This window comes from Anopheles merus, chromosome 2R (genome assembly GCF_017562075.2).
Source record: "Anopheles merus strain MAF chromosome 2R, AmerM5.1, whole genome shotgun sequence".
Taxonomy (NCBI): domain Eukaryota; kingdom Metazoa; phylum Arthropoda; class Insecta; order Diptera; family Culicidae; genus Anopheles; species Anopheles merus.
Genome location: NC_054082.1, coordinates 31,196,025 through 31,222,469, shown reverse-complemented (window position 1 = coordinate 31,222,469; position 26,445 = coordinate 31,196,025). Strand labels below are relative to the sequence as shown.

Here is a 26,445-nt window from a genome sequence, read left to right as displayed (position 1 = left end):
TATCGGAAGGACGCTGTGTCGCTGCTTTCGATTCTGCCGAGCGCGTAAAACGATCCGTGCAGAAGAAAGTGGTTGCAAATTACGTCTGTAAATTGTATGGGAGGAGACCGACAACAGGGCAGGCGGCGTTGCGAACTGTGGCAGATTAGTTAACTTTCCCGTTTTGGGGGACGATGTGTATCAATTAACTTGTAGGAAGCTGAAAAATACATTAATTGCACACTTGTAAGTAGTGAATAAACTCTGGGAAGAAACGCGCATCTGGCGATCTATGTTAAAAAGTCTTCTGGTTTGTTGCAAACATAGTCCCTCATTTCTAGATAAACGTTTGTGTTTCAGTGTAAACGTAGGTATGCAGCAACCGTCTATAAACAATCGCCCGTCCTGCTTTTACGAGTCAAAACTGATGCCTAAGTGGTGGCAGCTAAGGCTAAAGAGGAGCCTTTCAGAAAGCTTTTCGCTGTTTGTCGCTAATTTCGAAAGCACGCACTTGCGAAGCAATCTACAGACACACAGAAACACACACTCAATCGAACGTGTTAAGAGCCTTCTCCTCACCACTGCAGAAGTACCGTGAAGCCCTTAAGATATGGATGGACAGCTGGCAGCAGTTGTGCACTATTGCTGGTCCTTCGAAACGGATTGTCACAGCACACGCACACGCACACATAGGAAGACAACATTAATTCCAAACCAATCGCGGGAGTCACAAACTGATCCGCCACAATTAATTTTCGATTTGATTCAAAATTAAAGGAAAGTCGTTGGAAAGGCAGCACAGATCGAAATAACGATTTGATAGTAGGTATGTGCACACGTGTAGCTCACATTATGCGATACACAACTGCTGCATGTGTGTCAATCAGCGCCGCTGCTAAGAGGCGGAATGTAGGCAGACGAGAGGCACACAACCATCATATAATTTGTACGATTAAGCTCATTGCATAAGCGACTGAAAGATGCTCCGGGCTGCGCTCCGTTCGCTGGTGACTGGCGGCGGTTCGAGAGAGTAAATCGAATTAATGCTCATGAAACGCACCGGCACCACAAGAAGGAAGGCCACCATAATCGCCCGTATGATGGGATGATCTGCTCCAAAACCAACACACACACACAGACACGTGGAGCATGATGTAAGCTCACAATAGCAGCAAGCGCAGCAAGCGAAATACATTGTCCACCGCGCGCTGATGATTTGAACAAAGCAGCCTGGTTTAAAGGCTGTAGTGCTGATTGCCCGATTTCTCCGCGACCAACAAACAAGCATCGCATCAAGGGTTGATTTTATCTAACTCTTAAAGCGTAGCCGTAGCCCCCCGGGGATTGAATTATCTAATTTTGTGGTGTCGTCTAAATTCAAAACAAACATTTTAACTCATTTTAGTCACATTTTAACCGAATAAATAAGCTCCTCCTTACGAAGCTATTACTTTTACAGCCAGCTAAAGCTCACCCATTTCTCAATCTGGGACCCGAGGCGCACAATCAGCGAATTGAAGGGTTCGTTACAGAGGAGGAGAGGAAATTAGCGCAAAAATTCTTCGCCAACGGCATCCACCACCACCACCCAACTACGTAATCATAAACGTAATGATATTTTACGACCACAGCAAACAGCATTGCCACAACTAGAGCGGTATATATCCTTCTTGTGATCGATTTCGGCACGAAGCAAAGTCATTGCGCCTTAGTCTGATAATAGCACTTTGCGTCCTCTGGGTGTTTTTTTATTGTTGTTGCTACAAATCGCTGCTACCTTTTCTCTCTGGCCAGTTAGGAAATTATGAAATCGAAACTTGTTTTTTCTTCTCCCCTGCCGGGGAATTTGTTGCTCAACTTGCAGCTCAACGATCAACCTAATGCTCATTGCACTCCCTATAATTTGCTCCGCTCCCCGTCGCATGTTACAACAAACAACCCTTACTGGAGAGAGAATTTGGTACACCCCAACACTGCACTTCAGGTTGATCTCTTATCCCTCTGTATCCATTTTTCTTTTTTTTCGTTTGGTACTCTAACGATGTAAATAGTGGTCCCCCAAAATGGTGCAGTGGTCGTTTGGACTGTCCGTGCATTATCGACATCAAAACGCAGCAAAAAGTTAGAGTTACTACACACTTCTCGAGCCACAGTATCAAGATGCTGTGGTACTACAGACAGCAAGGAGATCGGCGTCGTTTACTTTCCTCTCCCCTATTGGCACATATTAATCTTTCCGATCGTACCTTCGAAATTGCCCTTAAACAGTAGTCATTGGCCGGTTTTGAAAACAGGGGTGTGTGTGTGTGTGCCTGTGCCTTTGGAGTTCCATTTGTGATTGAAGCAAACGTTACAATCCAGTATCGTTGCACAGTTGCACACTCCAACAAATCGCTCACAGTTTCCTGGCCAATTCCACATAATTTACCTCCCTCCCGTGCACGTCTGGCCCATTTCAGCGCACTTAGCACCTTGATGGAGTGCTGGTGCCGACTGCCGCCACGAACAGGGAGTTTCCTGCTGCTTGTCGTTTGAGATGTGTTTTATCGCAGGCTCGCGGCGAGTTCGCATGTCACGCTCGTGAATGATATGCCGATAGGATCTGCATTGAAAATAGGATTGGAGGAAGTGTCCGTGTGTGTATCTGAATGTGTCTGAGTAAGGAAACATGGATACAAATTCTTTGGAGCGTTGTGAAATTTACAATCGCTGTTTTTGCGGGTACGGGGTTGAAATGATAAAAGTAACAGGGTGTGAGCCCTTTCGCTTGCTACGTACAATTTGTCATATAATGGTCAATTGAATAAGTGGTTACTCTGTACACCATTTGAGAGCACTGAACGATCGCACAGGCGAGAAAATGACATGATATAACTGTTCCTTCTTAAGACATTAACAACAAAACGTTCCAATATTTAACAAAAGACGTATTAAGCTTCAGATTAACATGGAAAACATCGCTTAAAATAATAGAACAAATAAACCATTCCATTTAGCCAACTGTTTAATTAATCAAACCAGTAAAAAAACAGCAAATAGTTGCTATACCACGAAGCATATGCACGCAAATAACCACGGAAACCAACTAGCGCGAGATTGAGCGCAACCAGAGAAGAAGCGGGCTCAGGACAGGAACGTGACTTTATCGTAACGAAGCCAAATGCCGGGCCCGGACCATCGTTAGGCACGCTTAGCCCAACGGATCTGGATAGACACACACACGCACACACTCAGGCACACGGGTCTAGGCGGGGGAGAAAAACAGCCAGGTCAGACGTATTCGTGGGCTGACAGCAAACGCTAAGCAGGTTAAGCCGTTTCCGCGTACGCTGGATTAAACGGGAACTGTTTCACCCCCAACGCCAACGCCACCGGGCAGAAACCTGTCGTGCATGCCGCCCCCCGTCACGTCACTTTGCCATCGTTGCATGTGGTGCAGAAAAGTGCAAGTGTCGCCACAGTCCCGGGCACAAAACACGGCGTGGAGCGATCTATTACGCAAGGGGAAACGTGGCGGAGAGAGAGAGAGAGAGAGAGAGAGAGAGAGAGAGAGAGAGAGAGAGAGAGAGAGAGAGAAACCCCTCTTTTCCTTCATTTGTTTAGAGACGTCGAGGATTAAGAGTGTGCGCGGATTTTGTTTTGCCGTGGAAATGGCTTTTACTTCCCACGTGCGTACGCGAGCGAAGCACATTTGCAAAAAGAAGGCTCGGTTTTTCCCGTTCCCGTGCTGCTTCGTACGAAATAGTGTGTGCTGCACTGTGAGCGACTTTCTGCTCGAGTGTGTGTTCTGTGTGTGTGTGTTATTGTTGTTGCTGGGTTGCTGATGGTTGGCTTTCCGATTAATATTAATATCGTACTTATTTTTATGATTGCGATTATTTATTCCCTGTGCACTCTCGGTATCAGTGTGGCTAGAGGCACCGGGAACGGTTTCCCGCGTTCGGTTGGGAAAGTTGCGTCCTCTGTGTCCTGCCTTTTGACACTGGACCTCCCACAGGGCGGGCGGGTGTGTACAGAGCGTCAGAGAGAGAGAGAGAGAGAGAGAGAGAGAGAGAGAGAGAGAGAGAGAGAAGAGAGAGAGAGAGAGAGAGAGAGAGAGAGAAAGATAGAGAGTGTAGGCCAGCGATTCATCGTCGCTTAAGGGGACTAAAATTTATGGGATTAGCTGGGAAGTTACGCTTTCCGCTCATTGACCCAACGACAAGCAAATGCCTCTTAGACAAGAGGAGTTTGATTCGAGTAAGTATAGTTGGTACTCCTCGTTGCATAAATTTACAATTCATTCTCAAATAAAACTCGTAAAATGAAACGATGGAAATACAAAATATGACAAAAGATAAACTTTCTGTTTGAAAAAACACATACACACACACACACACTCTGGTAACAAAGTGTTTGAGCTAACGTGCCTTCAGACGCACCCTTTAACTATCGCGCTTCGTTCTCGCTCGGCAAGGATCGATGATCGTCGGTTCGGCAGCGCAGAAAATATACGCTTGGAAATTCAATCGTTCGCTTTCCACCACACATGCAGCTACCTTCGAGCTTGGGGCAAAAATGGCCCGGGCTTAATAGATATGTTTCCGTTCGTCGCTTGCAAAGGCTTCCGCAAGTCTTTCGATTTGAAAGTGAAATTGAAAGCGATTTTGTATCGCTTGCGTGTGTGGGATGAACGGCAGTGCGTTGCATACATTGTGCATTGGTTAAAGAGCGAAGGCCGGAAATATAATGCAGAAGGTTTGTTTGTCATCTCAGCAAAAAAGGCTCAACAAAGAGTTTATTTCATTTGGCACATAATTTATGATTTCTATCAGTGGATGAAGAACATTAAATGGACAAAAAATAATCCTACATAAGCAGCCCACTAATGAAACTGTGTAAAGTTAAAATGAGGCTAGTAGGATTGTCATTTGAATGTGATTTAATCCCATCCCATACACAGCACTTGTGCACCACTAACGTTACACTCACCCCGGCACATCTTCCCTTCCTGGTACATGAGTTTTTCAAATGAACCGTAAGAGAAACAATTCACACGTGAAACCCCACCCCCCCTAAAGGGCACACAAACATGCTTTCCTTCTGCATTTTCCCCCTTAACGAGCCGCTCATTATAACTTACCGCTAGAAGATGCGCTATAGAATAGAATAGAAACACGCAACGGGAAAATGCGAACGCTGCGCGCTGCAGACACAAAGCTTTTCCGCTGATGAGCGAAACACAGCCAAGAGGGCGGAGTGCGGTTGCTCTAAAGCAAAAACAAGAGTGAACGAACCGTTCTTATGCATATTCTAGTTTCAATTACGAGGGAGCTTTAGTTTACACTCCCTTCCTCCGCACCGATTTCGGTCCGTGGTTTTGTCGGCGTGTCTGACGAAGAAAGGTTTCTTGACATCATCAGAACACTGTCCAAACGAAAGATCTGGCATCGTATTGGGGCTTTCGCTCTCTCTCTTTCTCTCTTGCACATTCAAGCAAAGATACAATATGACAGGCCCTGCGAGATACCCTTTGCTGGGCCCTAGGTTTCCACCCACACGAAGGCGCAAAAGGAACGGTAACTTTACCATCTATTATCATTCCCATCACGATTACGCGACTACGACTCGTCGCTCGTCTTCTAGAGTGTCCGGGGTGGCGGGGCTTTGTCTCGAGCTCCGTTAGTGCGTTAGTGTGTGTGTGTGTGTGTGTGTGTGTGTGTGTGTGTGTGTGTGTGTGTGTGTGTGTGTGTGTGGTGTGTGTGTGTGTGTGTGTGTGTGTGTGTGTGTGTGTGTATGTGTGTGTGTGTGTGTGTGCCGTTGTCTTGCAGCAGCCGTCGATGTACCGTGCAAAAGGGGTTAAAGGGAACATTGACTGCTTTAAATTTTTAACATTAACCTCTCAGAGCATAGCAGCACCGAGGAGTGCGAAGAGTGCAAGGGGAAGCTTGTAATGGAAGAAACATAAAACTTGAGCAAATGCCAGCATTACGAGTTGTTTTAAACATTTTAGAATGGAAAGTTAGAACCCAAATAGCCAGAATTGCTTAAGCAGCTCATTTTGGCACGCTAAAGATCGCTGCTCTAATTCGCCTTTTGCAGTAGATAAACAGCATCAAAGTTCTATGTGGGTCTTTCAAACAGCGCCTAAGCAGCTTCCTTATGCCACGATGCCAGGGATTATTTTTCTTTGTGTTTTATTTTCAAGCAAGCGTCATCAATGAAATAAACAACAAGATTTGTTTCGTTTAAACACATATGTATATTTTTAAATCCTTTGTATTGATGAATTACACAAAATTTTACACAATTTACTGATAATTCACAATCACTTCACTCAATATTCATTCTCCAATTAACGAATCTAACTTGTGCAGCAGCAATGAGATTATTGCCGGCGTCCGTCTTTGACACTTTGACAAGAGCCACCTTGAACCGATGTCATGCATTAAAAAGCTATAAAGTTCCACCAAGTTCGGTACACACTCTTAACAAGCCTTAAGGTTATATCATGAACCCTACACATAGTGCTAATCAGCCGCAAAGTTCCAAAGAGTACCATGTGCCTGTTAAAAAGCTCCATAGTTCCGCAAAGTACCGTCTATCTCTTAATCAGCCACAAAGTACGACATCGGACCGATTTTTCGTTAAACAACCCTAAATCAGCTATAAAGTACGAGCTGGCTATTTGGGAATCATGGTTATGACGCTAGATACGATTGGTGCGGGGAGCTGTTTTTCGAGAGAAAAGTTAATACGCACTCACTGCAACATTAATTGCCAGTAAAATCATTATTCAAACAGGTTGAGGTTTTAAAATTTCTTCCCGAGTCCATTTTGAGACTTTTTAAATTTAAAATTACTTTATTCCATTTCCCTCTCGATTGCTTTACGACTATTTTTCCCCCCAATCGTTACTGTCTGCTGGTTATATTTCTTATGCATGTGAAAAAGTCAATGATGCAAACAGCCACTCAGCACAGACGAACGAATCGAATAAAAAGGAACTTCTAGGGGGAACAGCAGCCCGAGCACGCGGGTGTCGATGGTCAAACATTGGATGGCAAATACTCGATCAATCGAAACGGATTGAAAACGATTCGGAATCAAACCAACCGCAACACAACAACAACACACCAGCAGCCAAACACACCGGGCCAGAACACACACAACAACAACAAAACCACCGATCACCGTTATTTGTGTACTCGCACCGGCGGCAGTTTTTCACGGGCGGATGATTAGTCTCACAGCACACGCCCGCCGTTGTTGCCGGGCCCGGTGGAAAAAAGGTCAAATTTCAGCTTGCTTTTGAAATCACGAAAACGTTGACGGCGAGCCCCGACAGTGTCAGTCTTGGCATCGGTGTCGCGCGCACTGCTGTCAACGCGGTGCCCACGCCACGGCGGCGGCGGCAGAGGCGGATGGATGGGAGAAGAGGTTTTTCTTCTCAATCATCTGCCCTTGACCAAGCAATCAAGCGTGAACCGGGCAAAGAATAAAGAATTGAAGTGTTGCGTTGAATCGGCTGCACTCTCCGAGTGCCCTTTTCCCTTCCAACCGTACTAGTCTTTAGAGGATAGCTTTTCTCTCAATTTCCACCCTGAAAAAAACTGAGGGGAATAATTAATATCCATGGTTTTAAATATTCATCCTCATACGGACGAACAGTGATTTATTCGACGAGCAGTTGGGTGTGAAAAGAAGGTCATTTGAATTGATGGCACCCAAATGGAGAGCGAGTGTTCATCGCAACAACCACCCTCCGCCCGCCCAAAAAAGGGGTGATCGAGTGAAAGCAAGACGGTTGATAACATTCTCATTTGTCTTGCAAGACGTTTTAGTTATCCGAAGTAAAACAAAACCAAAACAAAAACCATATCCCCAGCTAGCAAGTGGCCGTCAGGCGAATATTACCTCTTAAAAGCATTCCTCCCCAACTAGGACGATGATACCGACGATTAACTTCTTGTAACTGTTTCGCTAGCCACCCCACCGGGGTTGTGGCTTGAGGGCCGTGTCTTTTATGAATGATTATTTTTTTGCTTTGTTACTTAATCTCACACGCACGGGGACGGCCATGTTTCGGATGAACCTCGGATGTGGAACACCGTAGTAAACACTTGACACATGACATAATAATTCAACACGTTCGCGCTACCCTTTCGCGATGTGTTTCTGCACTTTTGCAGCAGAAGATAAAGGTTAAGATGAAGGAAAGGGGAAAGGTTGCAATTTATGATACACCTCATAAAGTTGCCACACTGCAAAACTCTGCCACCGACGCAATAGAGCAGCCGCGCTCTAGATAACTTGATGACCGGGCGAGCGAGAAAGAGTGAGAGAGCTCACGGGAAAATTGTTTAAAAATATAGCAAAATGATTGAGGAGCTTAGGAAACTGGGGAGAAACTGGGGAATTATAATTGGATGCTGTGCTGCTGTTTCCACAAATTCATTCCAAAACGCATGTATTTATTAAACAGAGCATCCCCCCCCCCCCTTAGTAACAGATAACTGTTGTAATGTTGCTTTAAGTGGCGTTTTTTTCCTCAACCACCATCTCCGAAATCAAAGATACAATTACAATCGATGAAATTTGATTCACTTCGCAGTTGACAGCAGTTTCTCAACGACAGCAGCCACAGCGCCTCTCTTGGCTGTCTATTGATTGGCGGGAACGAACGGACGAGTGAGTGGGTGGTGGTGGTCTCGTCGTCTCGGCAAATCGACAAACAACTATATATCAATTACATCTGAAAAGTCACCTTTTTTCTTGCCACATTCCTCTCTTTGGGGTGTGCTGTTGCATTCGACTGTCTGTCACATGCGTTGCGAGAAACGGTAGCAGCACCACATGAACGATGCACCTCACACACAATCACACTCACACCCAAGCAATGTGGTTTGTGTATGGAGATTGTGAAAAAAACTGAGCCATAGTTAGAGAGACACCCCCCTTCATCTTGGTGATGGAGGGAAATTGAGCCTTAAGCAGACTTAAAACTGAACTGTGGCGCAATGGCAGTGAGGAGCGCGTTATGATGCATACGACTCCATGGGGAAGGGTAAATATTCCTTGCAGCAACAGCAACCAGCGTCGCTTCCAGCTTCTCCCCCCTTCGAGGGTATAGATGCACAAACGCACTGTGGTTTAGACATATTTGAAGGCATCTGGAGTTAAGAAACACTGGGGTGAGGGATTCTGTCACACAAATGACCCAAAACAGTACCTTGCCTTGAAGGGTTCGTACCCCCTGCTACGGGGGTATGCTTTGCGGTTTAAACACTAACCGTGCACAAGATGACAAATTGGTCGTCAGCGCCGTTGTCGAAGTTACCGTAAAAGTGGAATGTGTCCGAAATGCCACATGGGGAGAAAAAAGAGCGCCAAATACCGACTGACTGAGCCACTGGTGTGCACGCGCAGCTGATTGCGCACTTGATCGGAACACTGGAACTGGAACGCACTGTCGGATGGATTCTAGCGCAACCTCCAAACATTTCGTTTCGACCAAGAAGATTTGAGGGTGTGATGAAACGCAATATATAAGCAATTTTGAAACGGTGATGCTTGTTCTTCCTACTGTCATGTTTTCTGCTAGTGGATTAGTAAATGTTTCGCGTGAGAAGTTTAACTTCTCATTCCCCGCCCAATGCGCAGTGCACAGTCGCGAGCGATAGAAGTGGGCCAGTGGATGGGGTTTCGATGCTGCAACGGACTGGTGGCGTGTTAACAAGAATCTTATGTTTTAATGGCGAATAAACATAGATCAAATCGATACAGTATTTCCAGCGCGAACGATGGACGCGCGCGTTTCGCCATGGCGGAAATATGAATTTGCTTTCGAAACGGCGATATTTTTAACGAAGTCACACGAAGAGTTGATACGGTGCAGTAGCAACAAGTGTCGAAATCAAGCTGCTGCGTATTCAGCCAGCAAGCGATCATCGCTTTACATATAGCTTTATGCGTAATAATAACACGCCCGACGTGGGTTCAAATCTTGCATCTCGACTAAACAAGAACCTATGCTAATGTTCACTAAAATACATTTAATCTAAAATATAGGATAATGTACAATTTTTTGTTAGACGATCATTGCCCTGTAAATAATAAAAATGATATTCCTCATATGAAGAGAGAGAGAGAGAGAGAGAGAGAGAGAGAGAGAGAGAGAGAGAGAGAGAGAGAGAGAGAGAGAGAGAGAGAGAGAGAGAGAGAGAGTTTTTCAATCGTTAATGAGTGAATAATTACGGAAATAGTCGTACACTATTATGCCTAATGAGGTGCCGAATTGATGGGAAATTTATTGTAATTAATTATGACATAAAGTGTCTTCAGTCGTAATTATCTTGCTTTCTCCCTTCGTCAACTCGACCTAGTATACTTCAAAAAATGATACGAAAAAAAAAATGGCATGAAATTTGTACAGCCACACACACACATACCTCAACATAATAAAAAATCAACATCGATTCTTCCGTGTAACTGTTACTGCTCGTTCCCGAAACAAGATGATAACCCAGCCACTAGAAGAAACAGGAATCTGGCCACTGACACACTACACACCAACAGTTACACACGCACACACACCACCGCTACACTCTTGCAATTACCGCCTTAAGATGTGGGACTTGTTTGCAGATGCTTTATCTTGCGCCCATTCCTGCTCTTTAAGCACTTTGCAAGTTTTGCAAGAAATTGCTACTTCAATTATGATTTCATTCGAAGTTAACCACTCTGAAACTACACCAACCTCACCATTACATCATCAACGGACAGGCACTTGTTGGTAGACGAATACCCAACGCAATTTATTTACGCCGTGTTCTAGGCCGACAGGTGTGCGTGCAGCTTCGCTCTATCTGTACTGCCCGGCGCTGTGTTGCTTTTGGCATGCGCAATCAGGTCAGCTGTTCCAGACAACCACACGATCGGCGAGGCACGTTTGAAAGAGCTTCGAATTATGTCAACGCGATAATGCACCCCCAGCTGGTATGTGTCTAGGGAAGTAAATAATGCTACTCGTTTAGAAAATCCGCTAACGGGCCCACCACTTTTCCGACAATAAACCGGAAACCGTACACTGGTAAACTGGTGAATCACTGGCTGAGAGAGAGAGAGAGAGAGGGTGGGAAATGATTCACAGTGGTATTACTTTTCAAACAGAACGCAGCACCGTAAGTACTTATAGGATTGAAATTAGTGTGGTGTGGTCTTAATGAAGCAACTCATTCCAAACGATTCCTCGACTCACTGCCTTTGAGGACAAATTCCAAATCAATCACACAATTTCTAACTCTGCAGATCACAACGGGTTCACTTCGTTCAACAAGAAACACCGCATCAACTGTCAACTGGAGATGATCAGCTGGCTTGATCGATTGATATCACACACACAGAGCGACGGGGGCTTGACAGATTCTTCTCCGTTTCCGTGCTCCTGCCCTCGGGGTGTGATCACTCAGTGACACTTTATCGACGGAAACGCATCGGAGCAACCATTGGAACACGATTTGACAGACAGAGGGGCCAAACGGGATCGTAGGCACACATCGACATTGATCGAATGATGGTCGCAAATTGATCACGATTTAAACTAAGCGACACATTTTTCCGCCCTGAAGTAGCACACAAACACTGCAAATGCAGAACACACACACACACTTGCGCAATTCAAAGGCAACAAACAAACAAAGAAAATGATTGAAAATTCACAGCAAGAAAACAGAAACAAAACATAAACAAACCACACCAACCGAAAGCACATTGAGACGCTATGAAACGATCACACGGAGCATCGAACAACAACGTGCGCTGATCGCGACACAACCGAATGCGATGAAAAACCGTTCCAAAATGCAACGAGATTCCAATTACTCCGACTGTGGGCATGGAGCAAAAAGACCGCCGTGCGCCATTCACGCTGGAGGGCTTCTCGCTTAGTCTGGCGGTCAGTGTTGCTTGCTCTCTGTTGGTGTGTGTGTTGGTGTGTATGTGAGATTTTTCCCGTCCCTTCGTCCCATTTTACAGGTGGGCCAGCGGTGGAGCAGCGTGCGAGAGAGAAAGAGCGAGATCGCGGTGGTGGGGAGAAAAACGGAAAGCATCGCTCGGAAACCGATTCAACAGTCTTGCTCAGGGCTCAACCCTGGAAAAGATTGTCGCGTTGTGAGAGAAACAAAAGTTTGGTTTCACTTGATGGAAACCCCTTCTTTGGTGAAGCTGCCAAAAAAAAAATATTTTTCTTTTTTTGTGATGTAACTTGTTTTGGCAAAACGTTTCAGTGGACAAAACTTTTCTCTTTTGTGAAGAATAAAATAGTAGTAGTGGAGTATTTTAAAAGTTACCATTCGGCACTGCAGACTCTCTTCATACCTAAAGCATCAAAGGGTTAAGGAGCTGCAACAAAAGCGTCCACACCAACACCACTAACCAGCCTTTTCACTACAGAAAGTTTATGGCACAGGTTGGACCAAAGACGTTGAGTAGTTAGAAAAGAGAAGAGAAAAAAACAAACGAAAAGAAAGAGAAAATAAAAAAGGGGAAGCTTGGGAGTTTCACGTGCGACACTGTGAGGAGACTGCAACCTAACAATCCCACACACACACACACACACACACACACACACACACACACACATACCAGGCGAATAACGGCCGATCATCCGTTGCCTTCGGACGCCTTCTTCTCACGAGTTTTCGTGACGTGCTCAAGAGGTGGAAATTAGACAGCGCAGCGTAAAACGCCAGGCGCGCAAGAGTGAGAGAAATTCGAGACACATATCCCAAAGTTCCCAACATACTTCTTGGAGCACAGTGCATGAACCTGGCTAGCTGGCTACCACGGGATGGTGGGAGAAACGGGATTTTTGTTTGTTTGTTTGTACGCTTCAATCTTATCTTTTCGTAGTTCTTTCTTTTTAAGCTGGAAAGAGGGGGGGAGTGGGGGGAGGGGTGTCCGGGGTCATAGACAGAATTAGGGTTGGCGATGCACACGCTAGTGATTAATTTGAAGTTGATTAAATCACCAGTGGTTTGGGCGAGTAAAGCTCATCAACTCTTTTTTATGACGAGTCACTATGCAATCTAAAACAAATCAAACTTTATCTGGATTCTGGTTCTGGAACTTGAAGAATCGTAGTGAAATATTCCGATACTGGTTACTCCTATTAAATGATAGAAAATGTGTGAAGCAGCCTCAACTACCATGCCTTAATCCAGTATACAATTACACCAGCTATTATAATTCCATGTAGCATACATACAACTAGTGCAGCGAGTGCAGGTACAGTGATAGGAAAAGCAAGGTGACAGGAAGAAAGCACAGCAAAAGCATACATCATTAGCTCTATATGAAAGGACATGCGCGTAGGTGTGCAATTTAAACAACATCATCGTACGTTAAAACTGATAAAAAAACGAACGCTTCTTAGGTTTGTTTTCCCTCCCTCTTCTTCTCCATTTAATAAAGCGTAAATGTGGTAATACTTACTTTCAAAGGCAGCTTGTTAAAAAAACGAAAGAAAAAAGAAACCAACGTAAGATATAAAACGTAAAAATCAATACCACAAGATCGCACGCTACACACAGTCGTTCAAAGCAGCAGAGTTGTTAGTGTTACAATACGAAAGCAACGTTTCTTTTCTTTCTGTTCCGTTCGCAGAACAGAGGCAAGAACGTCGTATAAACACATACAGCAGCAGAGGCGGAGGCATCAGGCGAGAAAGATAAATATAAAAGCTCTCAAAAGCTAGAACCAAGCTCTTTCCACCCAAACAGAAGCAAGCTTTAGTGTAATATCCTTCCCGTTATATTCTACCAGAGAGTATTTCAACATTTTCAAGAAGAAAGATAGTAGTAAAGAAATTTTTGTAAGATTATCGGACCACTTTCAATGCTCCTTGTGTACACTAAATGAAGCATCAAGATCTGCTTAACGGCACTACACGCTGGAAGGTGGTGTGTATGTATGTATGTGTTTGTGTAAGTGCAATCGTTACGTTCTATCATTGTATTTCGACTCATGCAGGTGTGTGCGCACTAGTGGTGGGAGCTCGGAATCGGACCTACCCGATTCCGATTCCGTGTTCGAAATCAATTCCGGAGCCGATTTCGATGCTGGAATCGATTCCGATTCCGGAGTCGATTTTCGAGCCGATTCCGGAGTTGGTTTCGGAGCCGAATCCGGAGTCAACTCCAAAATCGATTCCGAAGCGAATCGATTCTGGTGTCAATCGATTCCGGAGTCGACTCCAGAATCGATTCCGGAGTTGACTCCGGAATCCATTCCAGGATCGGCATCGGCTCCGGAATCAGAACTTGACTCCAGAAATGGAATGGTTTGAATTGGAATAAGAAGTGTGGGAAGCGAAATAAGTCCGCGAATCTCCATGTGAATAGATCATTTACAAGTAAATTTTGATTCTTTGTCGCTATCGGAGTCAATTCTGATGTCGAAACCGATTTTGATTCCGGAGCCAATCCCGGAACTGATTCCGATTCCGGAGCTGATTCTGATTCCGGAGCCATCTCCGATTCCGGAGCCGATTCCGGAACTAATTCCGGATCCGATTTCGGAACTAATTCCGGAGCCGATTCCGGAACCAATTTCGGAGCCGATTCCGGAACCAATTCCGGAGACGATTCCGGAGTTGGTTCCGGAGCCGATTCCGAAATTGGTTCCTGAATCGATTCTGGAAACTGATTCCGGACCAACTATCCGGAATCGATTCCAGAAAATTTCGGAGCTAGCCGGAATCGATTCCGACGAAATCTTCATTTTCCCCATCACTAGTGCGCACAGTGGAAGGAAAACTTTTGTTTTTCCATCACGCTTTCGGTAGGAGGAAATAAACATTGCCGTTACCGTTTTGCCGGTTGCATACCTTTCAATACTAAACTCTTTCGTACACCCTCTCTTTCCCGATTCAATCCATATAATGTGCCGGAGGGTTTTAAAAGACTTTCCCTAATAGAACCAACTACGCTGGGATGGGAGGTGGGGAAGTCGGTGTGTGGCTGTGTGAAGCTTATTTGGCACTTCGACATTGCCCCGAGAATACGAAGAAAACTCTAAATATTTCTGGCAGAACATTTTCTGCCAACGAATGCAGCATGCTTGAACGAGTCGATTTTTCCTGCTTTTGTTGCGTTGAGTTCTGTTTGTAGATGGCGCTCGCACAATAGTGTGTATGTGCGCATTGCAATTGTTTTATTCATGAAGTACGTAGGCCTGGGATAACATAAAACAAAACTTTAAAAAACATTATAAAAGTTTTCAAAAGACACAGGAGGCAAAAGAGAAAACAATGGCAGTGGGTTCGGGATGTTTCCCCTTCTGCTCATGTTCTTATGTTATGAGCCCCTTCCATGCCGATTTTGACCGTATAATAACGTATTTGAGTCACGAAAACGTATCATACATGTCTTTTTTTGGCTATGAGATGGAGAGAATAGTGCGCATATCGAGAATCGAACTTAGAAAGGCGTGTACAAGAGCCGTTGAACGTACCACTAGACCATCCGGCTGCTATCTACAGCATTGTCTTCAATGTGATCAGGTTCAGCCACGTGACAAAAAATAAGAAATTTGAAAACAAAAAAAGATCAACATACAATTTTCTAGCAAATTTGAAGCGTATTGCCACACGTGATTTAGATTTGAGATTCATCCCAAAAACATGTCAAATATAAGGATTAAAAAAGGAAGCTAAAACTCCTCCGTATCATCCTTTCCGGTCCACATACTACAGAAAAAGTCACACATAACGATAAGGCAGATAATTGAAATCGTTTGCATGCTCCGTGTGTACTCATTCTCCGCATCGACCGGAAAGATGTATAAAGGCGGCCAAGTATGCAGAAACGGCGACCGAATTCAGCGCCAAACGTTCGTCAAGGATAACCAACACAGGGGGGGAATGGATAATGTTTACATTACACGTGTGGCAGCAGTTTGTAAGTGATGTAAAGCGACCAGCAACATCAACGATGCAGAGGAAGCGGTGGCAAATTCCATTCGTCCAGCAGCAACCTTGAAAATGGTTAATCCAAATGCTTGTTCTTTCCCCCCCCCCCTCACTTTTGTGGTCCCGCATCCCCGCCCAGTCCTGCCATCTGCCATCCACACTTCCGTTTTAATATTCCCCGCTCGGTTTCACCCCGTTAGCATTGCACCGAAGGACCGAGCGGCAGAAAGGGATATATAGATGGAGCCGGCCCAAGGAGGAAGGTCTTTGAACTGAAGCTGACAGTGCTGGCAGTGCCAATTCCGGCATAAATGGTCTACCAGCTTCACATTCGGTAAATGAAGTGTGACGACGTGGTTCTCATGCTCGTGGGCTTAGTCTCCGAGCCTCCCTGCCATGTCTCGCTTGCACACTGGGTAAATCGATCGCTTTTGCCTTTTCGTTTCTTCCCAGTTTTTTGTTGTTGTTATCAAGCACACACACACACACACAGATCTTCCTCTTCGCAAACAAAAGTGTATGAATGGGGCATTCGCGGAAACCATCATACTGCAAACGACGCTCCTTCACATTCCCTGCTTCGGCACACAGCTTCCCGTGCTTCGTTTTCGTGGCCAAGTGCTGGACAAGGCCCAAAAAACCGATAGCACACGTACAGATCATACACACACACAACGGTGGATGGAGATGGTGTGGACTCCGGTTCTATTTTCATCTCATCTTTAATTCATGCTCGATAGTGTGTGTGTGTGCGATGGGGTAGTGAAAAGGAAGGGGGGCGGAAATGATGCTGTGGTGGGGAAGTGCACCTTAACGTTGCGTGGAGCCGGCAGCCAAACGGATTCTAGTGGTTTTTATTGTTAAGGATGTCGAAAACAAATGATGGGTAGATGTGGGGAGGCATCAGTTGGCGGCTGTGTGGATTTTGACTAACGAAAAACGAAACCATCCTCTTCCGGTGTGATGCTACGGAGAGCAGCAGCGAAGACAGTTGTCGGTAGTATGTGGCCGGGAAATGCTGATACAGAAACACGACGTGAACTACGCTACTGGCGACGGGTAGAGGCTGTTCGGTGCCGCTGTGCACCAACGTTCCAACCACCGCCGCTCAAACATGACATTAATTTATTCATCTGCGCTCCTAAATACACACACACACATGCTCCCCACTCTTCGTAAGGGGAAGCAAGGGTTTGACGCATTCCGGGGTGTACTTTCTTCGTCCGCCAGAGCGCACGCTTGTTCGCTTTCATGTTAAGCTTTGTTGAGGCGGCCACCGGGGTAGTGCTGTGCTCTCTGGAGCGCACCTACGACTCCGATCTGGCTTCGATTTTTGTTAGTTCGATTCCGACTCCGGCAAAATGGAACCACTAGATCTGCCCGGAGCCGTCCGGAGCCGTCTAGAGTCGTTTGGAGCCGTCCGGATTCGTCCGGAGCCGTCCAGAGTCGTTCGGAGTCGTTCAGAGTCGTCGAAGTCGTCCAAAGTCGTCCGAAGTCGGCCGGAATCGACCGGAGTCAAAGTCATTCGGAGTCGTCTAGAGTCGATCGGAGTCGACCGGAATCAGAGTTGGAGTCTACAGAAGCCGTGTGGTTTAATGTCCTTGTGATAAAACATTTCCTTTCGTTGTGTTTTTTTGTCTTTCACTTTGCGCGTGCACTTCATACACAGGCCTTTGTTTCGAAGGTCGACTCCGGACGACTCCGGACGACTCCGGACGACTCAGTGCGATTCCGGACGACACCGGATAATGCAAGACGGACCTACCTTCCGGAGTAGATTCCGAATTTATCGGAGTCGGATCGGAGTCGACTCCGGATTTTTGCCAAATTTTCCCATCACTACACCGGGGGGCCTCTATCCGCTGAGCATGGGTAATTGAATAGTAATGTGATTTTTGCTCTATCCCGAATGAGGAATCAAGCAATTCGAGATTAACGACAGCGAGGTGAATTATTTATTCTTTTGAAATAGTATTCATTGCATTGAATTGATTGATTGAGTAATGCTTCGAGCGCTGTCTACATCTGGTGTAATTACTCCATCCACATTTCATTACCAAATCGCTAAGACAACATCCACTAACAAGACATCATTTCATTTATTCTAAGGTATATGCCACGTATGCAACCAATTTTTCCAATGAATGAAACAAATAATCGCCCCAGCTTCTCATCGCTCAACACGCACACACACACAACGAATTATGTCGGCTTGCTAGACATTCTTCTTGAGGGCATAATTTATGAGGACAGTGTTGCGAGCAGCAGCAGCAGCAGCAGCATCGTGCGTGTGTGCGTGCGTGCCTGTCTGCGTGTCAGGGGTGGTTTCGGGAAAATTGATCGTAAATTCTGTAAAAGGACGTGGCACAGTGAAGAGCTCCCGCGTACGGAATATGCTTGCGGAACATGTGTATTTAATAAAATCATAAAACAATCCTTTCTTAACTACACTCCATTTCCATCGTAGCCGGCGGCAGCACCGAGGCTTACACTCTTGTACCGTTCTTCAATCTAATGAAAGCTCGGCGAAGGAGTCGCTTTCTCACGCACTTCAACATCCATTCGGAGTGACCCACCGCTTCCGTCGAGAATTATAACCCATCCTTTCGCTGGCGACAGGCGATACTAAATTTCAAACACACAGACACGCACTGAAACATGCTTCCAAAGTCTTGCCGCACCCAATGGGCGCACACTTTCTTCCGCATACAGTTTTCTTCACCGCAGCAGACAGTTTAACAGCTGCGAGCGCGAAACGTTTTTAATAAACCATTACACACATCCATAAAAGTTTTTCCTCTTACGACGGCCACTGCATGCCTGTGTGTGTGTGCGTTTTGGGGCAGCATTCTAAGCCCCATGACACATACCATGGTGGGGGCTTTCCTTTGCCCGATGGTGCTACACACCGTGAAAGAAACTGGCTGGAAAATGGGCTACAGTGAAGCGATCGTTTTTGGTTGGAGGTCTTTTTTTGTTGATCCCGCGACGAGCTGCGATGATTTAACACCGACGTTCTAATTTTATTACCGACGTTTGCGCAGTGTTTGGCCGCAGCACTTTGCGTGACGGTGCGAATATCGCTTTCAACGCACCGCTCCACTGTGCTTGTGTTTCTCCTTCTGTTTAGTTTTGGATTCACTTTTTTTTATTGGATTATTGTTTTTCTTTGTTTTTGTCCAGAAATATTCAGAGATTTCGATTGCTTATTCTTACACTACCCATCCCCGGTAAATGTAGCATTCAAATTTCCATTATAAAGGAAGAGAGAAGGACTAAATCTTATCTTAAATCTTAACAATTGTCACATCGTTCTTTTTTAATCCATTTCTAAATTATGTGAAAGCATATTCTCCCAGGCCTGATTCTCTTCTACCCTTTCTTACCGTTAATGGGCTCGGTTTGGTTTATTTACAACGCTCTTGCTCTAACAAACGATACGGCATCAAAAAGAACGGAAGCATTTTATGGACGCATTTGTGATGAGCAAAGCCAGACAAAAGCGTAAGACGATCACGGGTGCCCCATCATCATGCTGACGACGGTGGTGGTAATGACGGCACTCAATCATGCTTGGCGCGCACCAGCCCAAACACGCACAACAAGATCATCTTTATCGCTTTTCACTGACAGCGGGTGCGCTTCCGCCATCGCCATTGGAGAGTAACAGAAGGGAAGAAACTACTAAATTAAAACCCACTTCATGCTGAGAAGAAAACAAAACCAAAACCAAAAAATCTCTCACCATTTCATCTAAGCCCAACACAACGAGAGGTCACCGGGTGGTGGAAGATTTGGGATTAAAAGTATATATCTTTCAAATGAAACAGAACGAACGTTATTCTGGAGAATTTTCACTATCGCTAGATGAACACAATCTAAATCCAGCATCACGGACATTCGTTTGGAAATGATTCGCTAACAACTTCCGCTTGAGAGTATTACAAAGCAAATCAAAAATGCATTGGAAAGTGGCACAACAGTGCTGCCCCCTTCGATCTACGGTAACAAATTAAATTTCCCATCATTTTGACACACCCTTCATGCTAGTGGGAGGGAACCACCGAAGAGAAGCCGTTTTAAAACCACAGGGAAATAAACATAAAAGCGTTTTTATCGAAAATACATTCATTAAAAAAATGTACCCTAATCCTGCACCACACACACACACACACCACCCCCCTCCTCGCCTGCATAAACCGGTCTTGGGCGACACACACACACACACACACCGTAGCTTGCTGCCGTGGAACGGTAGATTCTCGGGTGTGCTGGGGATGAATTATTTACTTTCCTTGATGGGCAGATTAAGAAGGGCCGATTAAGCGGACCGATCCATCCACCGTGGGTGTCGGTTTTGCGTGCCCAGTGGCAAGAGGGTAGAGGTTCCGAGAGCTCTCGCGCTTTTACTTTGACCAAGTCGTTTGACCTAAGCCCTAAAAGGTGCTTCAGTTCATCAGACAGCGAAACCTGGAGCGATATGGCTCGCTGGTTGGACGGGAAAAGCGCATCTTATCGCTACTCCCCGTCTCAAACGCCGACGACGCCCTGTCCTGTCGTCGTTTCCAGTGGAGACATTCTATTGTGTCGGAGACTGTCCTAAAAACGGGCAGCTAGAAAGCTGTTTTGAAGCGAAAGCGTTTTGCCCGCACTGCTTCCGAAACCCGCGAAACCCATCCCAGAGTTTGCAGTGCCCATCGGGGCAGAGATCGTGTTATCGTATTTTTTTGCTTTCCAGTGTTTGATGTTTCGACCAAAAACCGGTGCTTCTGACCGGTGTTTGACAGCTTTCGGCTCCCACACGAGTGGTGCATGCTCATGGCATCCTGGGGGCCGTGTGGATGCGCGATAAGTATGATAAAAGGCCATAATATCGCACAGGAATGTTGTCTTTCTGGTGAGAGGAGCTTCCATACCGTGTCTGTGTTAATGGGCGCAGCCGAACAACACAGCAGGTCGTCCAACGGGGTCAAAAGGGATAAGGTTGGAATCGATTTTTGTTCATTTCAGTTGTGAAATCGTTTTGAAATTGATCGTTTATGATGTTTGATGCATGGAAAGATAGCATATTTTTAGATATAATTTTACAACATAATGGTAAAATACTAGAGCTGGTGAAGTTGATGAGGAGTTGTTTTATGCAGGATGGAATAAAAATCATTAAAAATTGCAAAAAATATTATAGTAGGTGCAAAGAAAGGAAGCACATTTTTCAGAAATTAATATTATTAATAAATAAGCCAAAATTAAAATTTTATGTTAACAACATCATTAATTACTAAAGAATGAGCAAATTACTCGCACAATAACACAATTTAAAATGAATGGAAATATTTGCTATTTCATTACTTTTAATCAACATAAAAAGATATGAAATTTGCTTGTGGATGAAATACGACATTTTTTTAGTAGTTCCAATCATCACACCGCCATCATAATCTTCCTACCGGCGTTAGCAATGCCGCAAACGTTCTACAAACTACAAACGAATGAATGAAACGTGGGTGCGTGGGTGGCTGCTACAAACGTGGCCACCACCCGTTTGCTGACTGACACAACAGCGTGTCGCATATTTCTGGTTTACCGTTTCTTTCCCCACCCTACTGTTTTCCAGCACCCTTAAACTAGAGACCATGCCTCTGGCACCGAATTTCCCGCCCCGTGATTTTCCCCGTCAATATGGCAAACGTCTTAGAAGCGCACTCTCGACCCGCACCGTCGAAGATTCGGATGAAAGAGTGTGAAGTTTATTTTTAGGTTTAGGACACCGACATCCGAGCTGGGCAAAACACACACAGAGCCGTGTGTGTGTTGTCGTGCGGTGGGGACAGGATGATCCGTCAACCTGCAAGTGCCAGTTTCTGCCGAAAAGAAAATGCCGAATCAAACGCAAGGACGAACCACACCGCCCAGCCAGCCAGCCAGCCAGTCAAGCGCCACAAGACGTTGATGGAGATGGATGAAGCAAATTAACCAAAGTGTCACATTAAGAACGCACAAACTTCATCACCAGTGCGCTCGAAGCCCCACCAGCAGCAAAAGAGACACAGACATATGTTTTGGTGAGAAATGGTATTGTACAAAAGTATTACTATTTTTGATAACTTAAAAAAGTAATCATGTTTTTGCATTCCCTGTCTCTCTCTCTCGCTCTCTTGTGGGCGTTCCAAATTAGCCTGAGGGTTGCGAATTGGTAGAGAGCTAATTTGGACGCTTTACGGTAGTAGCAAGAAGCGTTTTTCACCTTTACAAGAAATCTAATTTTCCTTTTCCACACGCCCACAGGGCATGTCTAGGGATGTTGTAAAATAATTCTCGCCGACACTTTTTGTCGATAAACGATGCTGCCATAACCTACCTGGCGTTCACAGCGCCACGTGGAATGGTGATGGTAGCTGCACAGGAAGTTCAATTCGTCTGTACGTGTTTTAGCTTAACCCAACCACACAAACACACACACACACACTTTCGCATTAAAGTCATACAATCGAGAGGTATCGCCTGACAGCAGTAGGATAATCCTTTTTGCCGTTGCTCCGTCACGCGTTTCCAATTGCGGACCCGGTGTAGACACGGAGGGGATGGAGCGGAGAATGAGTTGCGCATTCATTTCCTTTAGAATGGCACACAAAGCAGCAGAGTATGGGGCGCAACGGTGGAGAGTAAAGTGGGCACTTAAAAAGGAGCACACACAAAAACAAGGATCCTCACAACGGCGTTATGATTTGAATTTAAATTAATTAAGCAACGCTGAATTGCAATGCGAAGGTAGGCGTAAAAGGAAAGACACCACACCAGCTGGTTGTGGCGTTGTTTGTAACGTTGGAGAGCAAACGGTCTATTTATAGTAGGTTCATTTGGATAAGCTGAGCGGTCGTTCTTTTTCATTTGGAACGGAGCCTACACGGATTAGAATAATGTTGGAATTAACGTCTGGAAGCAGTAATTAACGATCATGTGAGATGAGTGTCCTTTTTAAAGCTCATATCATTAAGCATTTTTTTATTAAACAGTAAGAATTAAAGCTACAACATTCCCTGATAACTGACTTCAATGTCATGCCGTCTGTTCCTTTGGGATTTGTGTGTGTGCTCTTTAACTCGTGCTCTAGCACGACATCTAACGCTTTATTGGTGGCACAACGTCGAGCGGTATAAACTCCTCGCAAATTTCAGCTAGATCGTACACCTGATTTTGGACCGCATTCCACCGAGAGGGCCCACTCCGCTGCAAACAACTTAATTAGCGCCAATCCTCCCTCCCCCCGCGAACCAGCATCACGTTGTTGCAGCAACGGGGATCGAGCGAGCGGGAGTTAAATGAGCCCTTACGCTGCGACACCCGGCACGATCCCGACATCAACTGCAGCATAAAGCGAACTACCCCCAAAGGGGAGTTGTGTTGTGTTGGAGTTCGATGCAATCACTGCCGATGTGCATATACCGAGCCGGTCCATAAACACCCCCGGGGTTGGTGCGCGACACCACTGCTGGCAAACGTTTACCTCAACTCACATGTTGCACTTGGAAAAGGCGTCGTCAGATTCGGTGACACACGAAGGGTGATACTTTCAGTCCTCACACAGGAGCGCAGGAGGAAGATTGGAATCGTTTCGCAAATAGCAATTGAAAAGCATTCCGGCAAAGTTCAGGAAACTGCGCTGCAGTTGTGGTTCTGTGACTGGGTTTTGAAATTATTATGAGCCCAACGTTCTGCGCCTGCAAGTGTCAGTGGGGACCCCGCTTGCGTTAGACGCGTATTGAATTGTGAACACCTGTGGCTAGTGGTTGATAGTTGGGTATATTGGGCGAAAGTATTAAAATGTATTGATGGATAAAACTGTTAAACGACTCCAGCAATTGATTGTGCATTGGTCATTGGTTTATAAATTCAGGATCAAAGGACCTTCGAGCTTCGTTTCTTACGCCAAATATTCTATAAATTCTAGCTCATGTAACACATCCAGAGCACGGTACAGTACACATGATGAGAAATGCTAAAACAAATACATACAAAAGAAATATTTTATAATTTGTATAAGTTTTGATGGCAAAAATGTGAGTTAAATTCTTAAATACCAATCCTGAGGCAAAATTGTAAACCTCCTAGATCCTAGAATTCGCTGAGTTTTTAAAGATTGAAATTCAAAAAAAAATCTAATGTTTCAATTCCATTTCCTAGTATTAGTATACACAATTTGTATTTCCTTAACAAAATTTATTGAAAGATTACCTTAATTAGCTAAAACTGGCGGAGCTAAATGGCTCTCGGCAACGTAATTTGGGAAGCAATGTAGCCCATTAATCTAAAAGTTTGGAGACTAGCTTTAGCTAATGGATAAACGTTAAAATCGCATTTTCATAAGAAAATACTAGCTGGATATATAAACATGCGTCAGCGTCCTATTATTGAAGCTTTATTTTAATGTTAAGCTTTGAGACCACTGCTAAACATTATCACGATAGTAGATTAAACGAAAAAACAAGCTTGTAATTAATCATGTCATAATTATTGCCTAATTATTGTATCGGTTTCATTTTTGAAGATTTATTTTCTCCGTCAAACATCAATTAACGTAAATTCAGACCGAAACACTAATTGCAAAACAGCAGACGAAAATGCGGAAAAACAACTTCGTTTGCCTTCAATGCAATCAGATGCTCAAATGCACAAGTAGAGCGCGCGCCGGGGTATTGCCCCACCTGATGCCCTGTAATTCCTACGTAGAATAAAGGACCCTTGGTAAAACTTGTAGCATTGGCAAACAAGCGCAAAAGTATGGACAAAGTCAGGCAGCCTCTGCGAGATCGATCAGTAGTTATTGATATCCCCCCCCCCCCACCCTTCCCCCTGCTTTTGGGCTATACACTGTTTGGCGACCGTTCCGCCCCATAGCTAGCCAAAAGAATAAACACTTCGCAAACATCGAAACAGCAAAAGGGCAAAGGGGAGCGCAGTGACGTGGGCGATAGAAACACACAGTTTACAATCCCATTATGCCCATTGCGCAAAAGGTGAGTTCCACCTACATTCCAGGGTGTACAAAAAAAATCGAAAAAATGAAACCAAACAGCACAGCTACACAGCATTGCTTCCACCATCCATTCACCTTAAACATCTTGCATTCCGATTGGCAGCTGTAGCGCAAGAAGTTTAGCGTAGCAGCAGTTTGCAGTGTTTGCTTGGCTACGGTTGGACTTAAAAAATAGGAAAACACATCGCAGCACGGCCGCGAATGCTGGCGAATGCAAATCTTGCTCCAGTTCCAGTCGCCGGACTCATAACGAGCTCTGTGGTTGCGAGCCAGCGAACTGTTTGGCAGCAGCTGCCGCCATAATTAGTCACCGAGGAGGGGTATTGCAGTTGCCCGGGATGACGTTCGTGCGGCCACTCAAACGGGAAAGATTAGATACCGTGCCATGGTTTGCACAGACTCGCGGGAAGGTGGCATGGATGTTGAATAGTTTTCGGATACAAACAACTCGAAAGCGAATATAATAAAGTGGAGCGCGCGTTCGAGCGTCTGCCAAAAAAAAAAAAAGAAAAGCCGGACGAACCGAACACGCCACGTTGCGGAGTTCGAATTTATGTGGCAAATAATCGAAACAGACACATTGTAAAAATTGGTTTTAGAAAACCTTCGTCGAGCTATGATTTTAAGAGCTAAATGGATTAAGCTGGCAAATACCACCCCTTTACGAAACAATCTTAAGAAGGACGGACAAATGCCAAATTTGATCATTCAAAGTAAATTAAATAAAAGAACGCACTCATTCCACGGAACAACAACCAAAAATAAGCTGGATGATATTTTTGGACATTTAAAGACACACACTCACTTCACCGAATCTTCTTCGCAAACCGTACACGTTTCGCTGTCTGCAGGTCTATCAATTTGCGTCAGCCGAACCCGTCGCCGGAATGCTGTCACGCTCATGTCAATTTTATATCGACCATCAATCGAATCGCAGTTCATTACATGGCCGAAGCGGTGCCACACTCGGTGCAATCTTTGTCGACCAACTGCAACAACAATCGATCACGAAGCTTTTATAGACCGAGAGCATGTTTGCCCATGTTTATCTTTCCGTTTCTTGACGATCCCAATCCACCCATGTACTTGCTTTTTTTGCAACTATTGCACGAGAGTGAGTTTGAGAACGATAAAAAAAAACAGACACACAAATTGCAGTACATCAAATGCTACCATTTCGGTGGAAAATATACCATTTGTATCAACGGTTTGTTCGAGTGGAAATGAAAAAAAGGGAGCAAACCGGGGCAGAAAATGCAGCAAAAAAAAATCGTCGAAAAAATCGTGATAAATCAATCAATTGCCACTCCGCTAAGCGTCCAAATTACACAAACAAGAACCGAACATTCTCTCTTGTGTCAAGCAAGGGGTTCAAATCAAACGAATCAAACGAAACGATCAAAAAGTATGGTGAGATGTTTCACCAGCAGTTTGCAATGTTGTCACGATCGGAAATGGCATAATGAACCTTCGCCAAAATAAA

At 44.9% G+C, this 26,445-nt stretch overlaps 1 protein-coding gene across 6 annotated transcripts in view; it reads right to left on the bottom strand.

Annotated features, from left to right (window-relative positions):
* The window catches only part of LOC121589379 (serine/threonine-protein kinase PAK 3), a 58,222-nt gene that overhangs the window by 20,241 nt on the left and 11,536 nt on the right, over positions 1-26,445 (bottom strand). Inside the window, exon 1 of one of the 6 annotated variants that reach the window (XM_041908258.1) lies at positions 10,410-11,667. The exons of the other annotated variants lie outside the window; for them this stretch is intronic. Coding sequence (XP_041764192.1) covers positions 10,410-10,433 — 24 coding nt within the window. The 5' untranslated portion in view covers positions 10,434-11,667. Of the gene's footprint in view, positions 1-10,409; positions 11,668-26,445 lie in introns of those variants that run through there. 6 annotated transcript variants of the gene reach the window in all.